The 12,366-nt window shown below is 45.0% G+C and overlaps 1 protein-coding gene across 4 annotated transcripts in view; it reads right to left on the reverse strand.

The window, feature by feature from the left end:
* The window catches only part of LOC138577526 (E3 ubiquitin-protein ligase TRIM39-like), a 527,031-nt gene that overhangs the window by 419,530 nt on the left and 95,135 nt on the right, over window positions 1-12,366 (reverse strand). For all 4 annotated transcript variants that reach the window (XM_069649634.1, XM_069649633.1, XM_069649635.1 and 1 more), the window contains one exon: window positions 1,542-1,637. In XM_069649634.1, coding sequence (XP_069505735.1) covers window positions 1,542-1,637 — 96 coding nt within the window. The remainder of the gene's footprint in view (window positions 1-1,541; window positions 1,638-12,366) is intronic.

Consider the following 12,366-nt stretch of genomic DNA (forward strand, 5'->3'; position numbering starts at 1 on the left):
CGAGGAAACCAGAACGGCAGAATGCGGTAAGGTAAATAAGCAGAAAGTAGCCAAGAGGAAAGTTACAGAAAAGTGACAGCACAAGACGAAAGAAACAGAAAGAGCAATGCTATTAGAATCGCAAGCGAAAGCAAGAGATGTGCAAAGTCGAAAGGCTAAGCACACAGAGCGAACAGAAGCAACGCACCTACCCGTTTGAAGTGAAGCAAGATATGAAAGGGGGTTGGTGCGTGGCGCCATCTTGGAAAGGACTAGACCTGTTCGAGTGCTGCAAGAAAATGGCATTAGGAAGACGCCATCTTGGATTCCTTTGTAGGTAATGTGGATGATGTTTCTTCCACCGCATCCATAAGGTTCTATGGGGAACTGTGGGTGATAATATAGAATGTAAAGGAGTATGGGTTCGTGCATGGGTTGAGCACCAGTTGCAAGATGTATGCAACCTGCAGGTTACAAAACTAGGTTTGCCCTCAAAAGCATTCGATCATGTCATCATGTACATTTTCAAAAGTGTTCACTCTTCAATATGATGCATCTTTCCCAACAAAATGAAATATAGTTGACAATGAAATTTAGATACACTAACCTAAACTTTACTGTAAAGCATGGAGATGATGTAGTGTATAACAGTATCAATACTCTAATAATGCATTATGTAAAAACCTACATTTTAGGAATGATTTTGCAGGACGGTCTTTTAAATATATATATATATATATATATATATAAAGTTGACACATACTGGTCTTTGTCAGACAGCATATAGAAAGCTTAAAAAAAGTAGCCTCCTGATTATTTCTGGTTTGCAATTATTTGAAAAATAAATTCTTGCCTAGCACTCCCAAACATGCTTTTGGCACTTAAGAGTGGAGATGATTACTGCTGCACTTTCTTTCTTTCCATTAGGACTTTAAGAAAACAGAGAAAAGAGGGGGAAGAGAGCACAGAGGGTAAAAGGAAAGCAGGGTGAGCTGTGTTTTCATTGAAGAGGGTAACTTAAATGGCTATCTTTGCTACACAAGTGTCAATTTGATTAGCAAACTGACATAATTGCATAGCAAATTGCTATGCGACACCGCTTATCTTATGCCTTGCGTGATCAGGGGTGGACTGGGAACCAAAAGGGCACCTGGAAATAATGTTCATAGTTGCTCCATATTATATATTTGCAGAAAGCCGAACCCTTCTACTATGAGAACATTTGGAAATAAAACAGGTTACCACACAAAAGAGGCCCAGGGTGCAGAGGCCTACCTGGAAATCTGCAGAGTTCTCTTTAGGCCAGTCCACTCCAGCACGTGATGGAAGGGGAGAAGCTTGAAGGCACGCTATGGTAATAAGGGCCCCAAAGCTCTGTGTATACTTCGCCGAAGACATGTGGATGTCTTCAGGTCATTATGTGATGGCAAAGAGGGCAAAAAAGAATTAAACAGCTTACCCTCACCACATATGCTGTGACCAGCTAGAAATTCCAAAATCGAGTAAATGAGGATTAGAATCTTTCATTTGAATTACTGATGGGTAAATTAGGTTTCTCTTACTTCCATCTCGGCCACTCTCTCCTCTTCTTTGCTCTGCAAATGATCAACATCCTCCAACTTTCTCTTCAGTTTGTCCAGATAATTCTGAAACTTGTCCTGGAAAACAAACAATCTATGTCTTGAAATATAAACAGGAGATTAATGTACCGTTAAAGTCTTTTCAGGTATCCATACACTGCACATTTATCCATTTATAAGAACATTATACGTTCAATAACTGGCCAAAGAGAACTCCAAACGTACATGAAATCCTGCCTGTGTCTGGGATCATACTTGTGGGTGTGCATGAAGAATTGGGGAGGGGTAACCAATAACAAAGGATGTTGTCCGTTAGGCTTTTTCAAAGCATCGATTGTTACAGAGTTCTTGGAAGTCAACCTTACTGGGTGTGCAAATGTTCGTGTAGTACAATACATTTCTCACTAGTTGGTGACGGAGGAGCAAGACTGGTGTAAAATGCAGGTGCATACACAATGGGTGTAAGACGATAGATTGTCCACGCAAGTCTTAAAAATATACTTAATTATTAAAACTTACAAATGCATTAGGCTAAGTATACTACCAACACGTGGCAAAACAATGTTGATCAGTTAATGTTTACTCTAAAACAACCATTCAACAAGAGTTTCAGGTGAATAAACAGTTGTGGATACAAAGAGGGAGTTGAGAAAAGTTACTAATGTTCGCCCATAGGATTCAACGGGGCTAAATGCAATAGTCAAGCACAGAAGATAGTGACAAGGATGCCAAGCAAGGTGCAGAACAGGTAGCCAGTTTTTCCCCTTCCTCGATGGAGACACTGTGCAGATTTCCCTCGTTCATAGAGAGCAGAACTTCACACTCTGAGCCTTGGCTTTGGAAATACTTGTAACAGCACCATCTTTCAGATACCCTTGCCCATCGTGTTTTAGATCCTCAGTGCAGTAGTCAACCTGAGAAAGGACTCCAAGACCCCTCCCACTATAGAGAAGCATGGCATGGGAAAGACGCCAGCCCATCTATCAGAGGACCTGCAACCCTGAGTGGCTGTCCAATCATAAATAGCCAGGGTTGGATGTGGATATATATATATATATATATATATATATATATATATATATATATAAATATAAAAGTTGGACAGGTTTGCCGTGTTTTTGGTTAAAAACTTTTATTAAAAACAAAAAGGGGTTGGGAAAATGCCTCTCTGATCCGGTCCCAAGTGGTTCCCCTACCTAAACTAAGGATCTGCCTGCGTTAGAATGTCCAAATCACATTGTCCGGTGTCCAAAGTTCTAGTCTAACCCTCACACTATACACGAAGGTGAAGGGGAAACATCTTTGTTTGTTTGTTTTGTTTGTTTATTTTATTTAGTATAGTGCTCCAGACCCAGGGGTAAATGGGCGCTTAAGGACAAGTTACAAAGTTACAGTATAAAAGCAGTTATACAATTGTGGCGGAAATATGCCATATATGGTATGTACAGGCAGGTAATAGGAAACATTTCAGAGTATGTACCATATATACAGTTAGTACTGAGCTTAGTCTATCTGAGGATTGCCTTCTCCAGAAGCCAGCTAATGACTAGTTTTCTGAACAATTGGAAGGATTTGGCCAGTTTAATATTTAGTGGCAGGGTGTTCCACAGTTGAGGGGCGAGGACAGTGAAGCTCGAGCCCCCCGCTCTTTTGGCGGTGAATCTGGGCACAATGAGGCTGAGAGTATTGGATGATCTGGTGATTCTTGTGTTTGGTTTAAGAGTGAGTTTGTTGGTAAGGTACTGGGGGGCTAGGTGGTTTAAGGCTTTGTAGGTGAGGCAGAGAGTTTTTAGGTCAATTTTTTGTTCAATGGATAACCATTTGCAAGATATTCTTGTGTGGGAGATGTGCTCTCTCTTGGGAATATTTAGTGCTGCTCTCAGCGCATTATTTTGGAGTTTCTGAAGTTTCTTGATTATAACTTGGTTGGCACCAAGGTAGAGGCTATTACAGTAGTCAAGCTTCGATTGTATGAGGGCCTGCGCCAGAATGAGGCAGCTGTTTGTAGATAGAAAAGGTCTACAGGCCCTGATTAGTTTTCCCGTGCATGCGGTGGCTGAGGCAGTCATATTAACTTGTTTTGAGAGGTTGGTATTGGCGTCATGGTAGAAGCCTTAAGTTTTCACATTATTCACAACTAGAACAATGTTGCCATCCATGGTGAAGTTGGAATAATCGGGGCTGAGTTTCTGTAGATTATTGGGGGTCCCGACTAGGAGGAGCTCGGTCTTATCATTCAGGCAGAGGCCGTGTGTGGCCATACATGCCTGAATGATGGCGAAGATTTTGTTAATCCTGGTGGCGTCAGTGTTGTAGTTGCCAGTGATGGTGAGGAGTATCTTGGTGTCATCTGCGTAGTTGGTGTAGGTGATACCCAGATGGTCCAGTCTATCAAAGAGAGGCTTTGTAAAGATGTTATAGAGGGTGGGGGAGACGCAGGACCCTTGTGTGGCCCCACAAGTGATGGGGATGGGGTCGGCTGCGGCCACAGATGAGAAATCCCTCATGGTTCTGTTGGCTAGGAAGGATTGTATCCACGTGACAGCAGAGGGGAAGAAGTGGGCAGCAGAAGAGAGATGGTTGCAGAGTATTTTGTGGTCAACCAAGTCAAAGGCTGCTGAGAGGTCTAGGAGGAGTAGGATGGCTGCTTTGTTTTTGTCCTTGATGTCATCAATCTGGCTTTTGAGGTCAACAAGGGCAGTTTCCGTTCCGTGTTGAGGGTGAAAGCCATATTGACGCAGTTGATTGGACTCCAAGTAATCTTGGATTTGCAGGTAGGCAACTCTGTCGAGGATTTTTAGCAGGAAGGGGACCGTGGTGATAGGCCTGTAATTGGTGGGAATGGCCGGGTCGAGAGATTTTTTTTTAGGAGAGGGAGAACCCATGACTGTTTTAGGTTATTAGGTACAGAATTGGTCGAGAAGGATAGGTTTACTAGTTTGGAGATGAAGGGGGCTAGGTCTCGCGCAGCATCTTTGATGATCTGTGCGGGGCAGCTGTCCCCTTTACAATTAGACGGTTTAAGGGATGCTATGATTTTTTGAATTTCGGGTATAGTAACCGGTTTGAATGTAAAGCCGGAAGTATTGCTGGTCGGGGTGAGTGTGCTAGGTATGAAGGCGTTACTATTTGAAAGTTGTAATCTTTTGGATTCGATTTTGTTTTGAAGGCCAGTGATTTTGTTAGCTAGGGCATTTTGGATGCTGGTGCACCATGGCTTGTCCTTCACGCAGGTATCGGTTGGAGGGTTCGGATTTTCTTATTCCTTCAGGATGGTGAAGAGTCCTTTAGCAGAAGATTGGGCATTATTTATTCTAACAATGTAGGCTTCTTTTTTAGTGCGGATTATCTCTTTCTTATAGTGGGAGGAAATGGTTGTGAGATTGGATTTGTTTTCTGCAGAGGGGTTCGTTTTCCATAGGGTTTCCATCTTGGCTTTCTTTTTTCTAAGAGTTTTGAATTCCGGTGTGTACCAAGGGTTCAAGTGAGCTATAGGCTTACATCTGCGTTGCTTTAGCGAGGCAACTGCATCAATGGCGCTAGTTAGGGCATCGTTGTAGGTGTTGACTAGAAGGTTAAGGTCAGCGGTAGCTGGGAGTGTGTTTAGAAGGGGGAGGATCAGTGGTGTGAGGGTCTCTGCAGTGATGTTGCGCTTGTTTCTAGTCAGGCAGGCTTGTGCATAGGAGCGCTGTTTAGGGTTAGGATTGTTTTGGTTGATGTCGAATAATATGAGGGAGTGGTCAGTCCATACAAGAGGTTATGGGGCTTTGCAGGTGATATTGCAGTTGTGGGTTGCGACCCAGTCAATGGTTCTACCTTTCTGGTGGGTAGGTAGAGTAATGACTTGGGTGAAGTCATGCTCGGATAAGGCGTTAGCCAAGGAGGCAGCAGGAGTCTCGTTGGGGTCATTAAACCCTAGGTTAAAGTCTCCTAGAATAATATTTTGGGAGTGGGGCTTGGAATTCTCTGCTATGAGAGAGGTAATGTCTTCCCCGAAGGGGCCTGGGGGCCTGTATAGAAGTTGCAGAGTAATAGTACTCTTAGGGGTGGTTTGTACTTTGATGGTAAGGTGCTCACAGGACTTTAGCGGGGGGGAGGTGATTAGTCCGAGGTCGAGTGAGGATTTGAATATGATTGTTACACCTCCTCCGCGAGCATTAGGTCTGTCCGCTCTGAGGATGGAGTAGTTGTCGGGAATAGCAAGAGTGAGGCAGGGTCCTGCTGCTTCATGTAGCCATCTTTCTGTAGTAGCAAGGAATTCAAGGATAATGTCGGCAATGTAGGTGGGGTGGGCTACTATGGATCTAACATTGAGTAGTGCCCCTTTTAGAGGTGTCATGTTAGTGGCCTTAGCGCTGTCCTTAGTAGTGGTCTTGGTCACAGGTGCAGTAGGCAACTTGCCAGATGTGGTAAGGAGTCTAGCGCCGAGTCCGTTATTGCGGTCCTGGAGGGTAGGGTTGATTGTGGGGCGGTGAGCTAATGGATTGGGATGGTGAGGGTTGGAGACAATGTGGTCAGCTTTAATTATGTTGGAGGTGTTGGTTAGGATATTAGCTAGTGTGGCATTAATTTTGGCAGTGGAGTGTTGGTGAATGAAGTGTGGGAAAGGTGGAAGGGAGGGCAGGAAGGGTGTGGGACAGGGGGTATGTAGCTGTTGCTGCTGCATGGAATGCTGTTGTTTATGATGCGGAAAGGGAGCATGGTGAGCATGAGCCAAGGGAGCATAGTTGGAATTATGCAGAGAGTGGGCAGTTTGGTTGTTAGCACAGCAGTGTGGGCAGGGACTAGGTTTGAGATAGCTAGTGTGGTGCGGAGGAGGGCAATTAGAGTGCAGCCACGGTTTCAGTGCGAAATTACTGTTATAGTGCAAAGGAGGGCAGTTGCAGTAATACAACGACAGGTAGGCATAGGCTGAAATCGAAATTGCTCCTTTGGTGCAAAAAGGGCAGTTGCAGTTGTGCAGTAACATGTAGGCATAGGCTAAATTCGAAATTACTACCAAGGTGCGAAAAGGTCAGTTCTAGTGGTACAACAACAGGTAGGCATAGGCTAAATACTAAAATTAATGCTATGGTGCAAAAAGGGCAGTTCTAGTAATGCAACAACAGGTAGGCATAGGCTAAATTCGAAATTACTGCTAAGGCTAAATTCGAAATTGCTACTATGGTGCAGAAAGGGCAGTTCTAGTAATGCAACAACAGGTAGGCATAGGCTAAATTCGAAATTACTGCTAAGGCTAAATTCGAAATTGCTGCTATGGTATTAAAAGGACCGTTCTAGTAGTGCAACAACAGGTTGGCATAGGCTAAAGATCGAAAATTGCTAATGAGGCAGCATCAGGGTAGCCCTGCCAGATGAATGGCATCTGAACCAGGTAGTTACAGTTATGCAGCAATAGTTTCATTTGAGCTGCAGTGAGGCAGTTGCAGTTATGCAGAATTCGAGGTTGCTGGCATGGGATGAGGGAGAGCTGGATACTTCTGCTAATGCAGTCCAATGATTGTACGTTCATGGGGGGTGGTTGTAATGGAAAAGGGGCGCGCTTACCCTGTAAGTTGAGGGATGGGCCGGAGAGGGTAGGGGTCTCTGCCCTGGGCTCGCCGGCGTAGACAGGCGAAAGACAGGCGAAAGACAGGCGAAAGACAGGCGAAAGACAGGCGAAAGACAGGCGAAAGACAGGCGAAAGACAGCCGAAAGACAGCTGAAAGACAGCCGAAAGACAGCCGAAAGACAGGCACTGTGCCTTTGACCGTGTGTCTTCGAGCGTGGGCCGGCTCCCAGCCTGCCGGCTTGTGATTGGCTGTAAATGCTGGTAGGGAGCCAATCACAGCGCTCGCAGTGCTGAGGGGCCTGATGGGAGGCTGTGTTGATGGCGGATGGCCATCTTGGAGGGTGGTAAGCCTCGTAGCTTACAATGGCGGCTTATGCACTCCAGTGCAAATCTGGGGTGATCCTGATGCAGAAGGGGCAGCTGGGCAAATACGAAGGATGGCACGGATATAAATAATAATATCGCAGTGATATTAGAACAAAAAGCAGGTTCACTCAAGTGGCGGCAATGTGTTTTAGGCATTGACCTATATTGACTACATTTATATTTTCTCTTTATTGTGGTTTTGTTATAGGGGTTGAATCAGTGCACCCTTTTCATTTATAAGAAAAAGTGTTTTTCAAAAAAATGTTATAAAGGATGAGGACAGCTACATAATAAAAACTGTACCTCTTCGTACTCATTAGTTTACGCATGGGTATTATTTTTCTCCTGCATGTACACCTACCCTAGGAATGCTTGAATAACGCCACCATAGGGTAGCCACCATACCACGTCAATTTGCAATAAAATTAGTTGCAATTAGCTTTGACTCCAACAGCCAGGACACTCCCCCTTTGTATACAGTCGGCCTGGACGAAAGCCTGACTGAAACGGGTCCAACGCATGGGAGTGCTCAAGAAAAGAGGTGATAAGAGGGGAAAACAAAGGATTCATTGGAAAGGGAAGCAGAGAAATAGGGGGTAAATAAGCCAGAACAGAAGAATCAAGAGAAGGCTTCTTGATTAATGGAATGACGCGGGATTGCTTTAGGGCAGCTCGGATGCAACCAGTCACACAAGATTGATTGAAGGCTGCACATAACGAGGGGGTGATCAAATCAATAACCTCCTGTAATATATCCATTAGGATGGCATCCAATGGGGATGCAGATTTAAAACCCTTGGTAGCAGTGATAACCATGAAAGGTGTAAACACTGGAAAGGTAGACCAATTCTCTGTGCTGTTGACAGCCACAAGCTGTGCTTCTTTGTCACACGGAGGTGCTTGGGTAGAAGTAATCAAGGCTTGGATGTTACTAACTTTCGTAACAGAAAAGTCTGTCAAAGCATCGCTTAGCAATTGTGAAGAAACTGTGGTGGTCATAAAGCTTTTTGTGGAGAGAGAACGTACCAGAGAGAAAAGAACTTTTGGCTTGTTCAGTGCTCCTTCCACTCAGGTGATATAATAATTTACTTTAGCAAGTCGGATTGCCTGATGGTAAGCTTTAGACTCTGTTGAAATGAGTCGATGCGCCGGTGTGTATGAAGCCCGCCATCTGCGTTCTAATTGGCATTTTCTTTTGGTGCCGATTTTTGAGTGCATCATCAACCCATGGTTCTGAGACAAGCGGTTTACTCTTGCAAAGTTGCCAAGGAGTAAAGACAGTCTGCCAACCTCAAGAATGACTGTAGAACTTCGGACAGGTCAGCCTCCCGAGGGGTGTCTCGTGTACCCATTAGTTCAGAAATGACGCCTTTCCTAAGGATCTGACGTCAGCGACGCTTTAATAGCGGAGGATGATAAGGTTGGACAGAAGGAGGGGGTATGTGAAGCAAAAAAGGTACCACATAGTGATCCGACCAAAGAATGGGAAACAATGGGCAAATAGTGGCCAGAGTAGATAAGGCAAACACTAGATCCAAGGTGTTGCCAAACACGTGTCGACCCATGGACCAGTTGTGTCAGATTAAGATCATTCATAGTTTCAATAAACTGATTTTCCAGGGCCTTTGACGTGCCCAAGGAGTTCAAATTAAAATCACCCAACATCACCAGATTTGGGAAGTCAAGGTACAAAGTTGCGGCTAGTTTAAGGAACTGCTCGAAGAAAAGGCAATCGGCCCCAGGGGGGCGTTGATAGACTATAACAATAGGAATGAAGAAGGTGCGCAGAATACTAATGCGACCAGCGTTGGATTGAGCAGTCGGCCAATCGGCCCGTGGCCGATAAGAATTGGAGCCGACTGGAATGTGGGCCGGTTTTATTTAGCACTTAGGGGCCGATTTATTAGTCACGCACACACACACATAATAAATCAATCCTGTCCATTAGCATTTCCACTCTCAGCTGCCTCTGCTCTCAGCCGGATGGCGCCGGAGGTGGACGGGGGGCGAGTGTGGTGGGGGACGGTTTCCAGCCCGCAGGACTGCCTGGGCAGGCGTGGTGTTATTTTGTAACATTTCCAAAAAGTAACATTCTCCGTCCGGTGGAGCGCACCCCTGTGCCCACAGGCGAGAGAGCAGAGCAGGCCATTTAGCTTTCGGTTTCGTTTCGCTTCCTTTCGAATTTTGCATTCAAAAGGAAGCGAGACTTCGAGTGCTGACTGCCTGCCTACCGAGAGGATCAAAGTGCTCCCTGCAGAGGCTGTGGGGAAGGCGTGCGCACAGAGGAAAGAACATAAATCCGACGAGCTGCAGAGGTTAGTTTGTTGGCAGGCACGCATAAACCTTGTTGTTCTCCTTTGCCAGTGCGTGTGCTGCTGTGCACCAGTTTTGGGATTACTAAATCATTTAAATGATGCTCTTTCTGACTCGCATTGGAGCTTCAAGCACGAATTGTGCAGCCCATACGGTACCGTAGTAGAAAATAATGGATTTTTTTTTAAACTGACAGCATTCCTCAGACACCGAGAAGGGAAAGAAGGGGGCGGTTAAAGGAGTCAGGCTCAAGTTATTGAGCAAAAGAGAAACGCAGCCCATTTATTTTTCTGTTGTTAAATAAGACTAACAGCAGCGCACAGTTATACTGAGTCATCTTGCCGTGTGAAATGATTATACACAACCACCATAGAACTTTAAAGAAAGGGTCCCATTTTACCACGGCTGTGAGGTTCGAAGAAATTACAGCACGAGCATGCACTTATGAATACAGCATTTGGAGAAAGCGCAGGCATTTATTTCAAACAGTGCAACCACCATGGCTTTGCTGAAAAACCTCTTTTCCATAAGAAAATAAAAAGCCTGCATAACAACTTATTGGGCTCATCAGTTTAACACAGTGGCAGCTGCCCAGCCATGGCAATAACTTTCTTCGTGCTCCCTCCCTCGCGGCCCGGGCTCTGATGAGAGAGCTTCTGGAAATCTCAGGTGGATGAGGTGCCAGCTCTTCCTGCCCTTCATTTAACTGAAATGTAAACAGTTTCAGAGCAGACCTGTGGCAAGTAAAACAGGAAGACCCGAACTGAAAGGGGATTGAGGAGGCACAATTTACAACCTCACAGTCAGCCAGGGGTGCACACACCGGCCTTGGAAGATCCAAACCTATACGGTAAGCAAGCACCCCATTCCCTGCTGCAAGATTTCAGGTAACCTTATGATGCATGGCTCTTTCAGGCTTGTTAAACCCCTTGATGAAGCAGAGTATTGATGTATTTGTTATGCCTATATGTTTCTCGTGCATGTTTTATTTAGGTGATAGTATATATGTTTGACGTGGGCCAAAAGGCCTGCGTGGCAAATAGCCCACGCCTTCCTGACCTCGACTGGTGGATTAATTTTAAAAAAATAATGTAATTCCCCCAAATTGGGATCCCAAAATCTCTGTCAAGTGGTGATCGATCATTACCACAAAAGATGAGAGAAAATGTGCCACTATTTCTTTCCTGCTTGAAATGATTTCACATGGGTCTTGTAGCTTCCTCTCTGTAGAGTCCGCATTTTGAGGCGTAGATTTGACGAACTGATGATGTGCACAACAATTCAGTAAAAAACATGACAATAGGGACCGGGGCACTGGCATTTTCCCTTCCAAAAGGTCTCAGATTTCTGATCCACGAACTCTGCATTCATATTTTAATGATCAGCTATGGGTTTCCTGCCCTTAACTGCCACCTTTCTCTGCCATGCTGCCCCTGAAATGGATGCCCATCCTTGCACTGTCTGTTTATGCCAAGGTAGAAACGTGCATACTGTTTACTCCTCCTTTTCCGGAATGTACAGGAACTTTGTGAGGAGAAGCCACGACATGCTTACTTTCTGACAGCCTGCTCTCTTTTGTTGGGCTAGGAGATGCCCCGGGTGTTGGCAGTACAAGTTGCCTCTAAAGCGGAAATGTGGGGTTCTCCACAAACATCATTGCAGAGAGAGAGCACATTAACACCTACTTGCATACCGGGGTGGGAAATTCTGAAATTAAGGGAACGTGCCTCTCAGTACGCATTGCTACTTTAACACCATTCATTATATTACAGCTTCTATGAGCTGTCTTGGTTTGGGAGTGTTCTGCGGGAGTCACAGGATTCTCTTGAAGAGTGGGGAGGGTGGCTGGACTCAAGCGTGCGCACCGCACACACGTTAAGGGCTCCACATGCTCGTCTTTACAGTCCAGTAGGCGAGGGCGCCTCCTCTGTCGAGTCACACACACAAGGTAGGGGATGGGGGTATGGTGTGTGTGTACGCGCAGGTGAGACATACTGTCCCTCTGGAGATGTGGGTTCGACCAGCGCTCTGTTGCATGCACCCTGAAAAGTAGATGCACACAGGCACATGCGGCCCAATTTGCACCAGACGTGCAGATGAACTTTACTGGTCTGCCCTTAAATCTCAGTTACAGGATTAATGGTATCAACACCACACTACAGAATAATTGCTTATTTTACCATAGCCGATATGATACTCAGTGAGTTGAGCGCTCACTGCTGCAATGAGTGTGTGATCTGCAGGTTGCAGGTTCGAACCATCTCAGCCTTTCATCCTTCTGAGGTCGATTTTAAAAAGTACCAACACAGGTTGGGTGATATTGTATGTATATTTGTTCTATATAAAAGAGCTTAAGCGTAAGTGCTATACAATAACATATTATAATTTGGCCTTGGACGTCTGCTTGCATTCACAGTAATTTGACAATATGGATCTATACACACAGATATTAATGATACATATGGTGATCCATTCTTGTATGAAATGTATATCACATTAGTGAAATCATAACCATATTTTTCGTAGTGTACTTAGGAACAATGCTATTGATGCCACTTCCTGTTTTGTCAAGGGGTG

The sequence above is a fragment of the Ambystoma mexicanum genome, chromosome 1p, assembly GCF_040938575.1.
Source record: "Ambystoma mexicanum isolate Mex_15411 chromosome 1p, UKY_AmexF1_1, whole genome shotgun sequence".
In the NCBI taxonomy this organism is placed as follows: Eukaryota; Metazoa; Chordata; class Amphibia; order Caudata; family Ambystomatidae; genus Ambystoma; species Ambystoma mexicanum.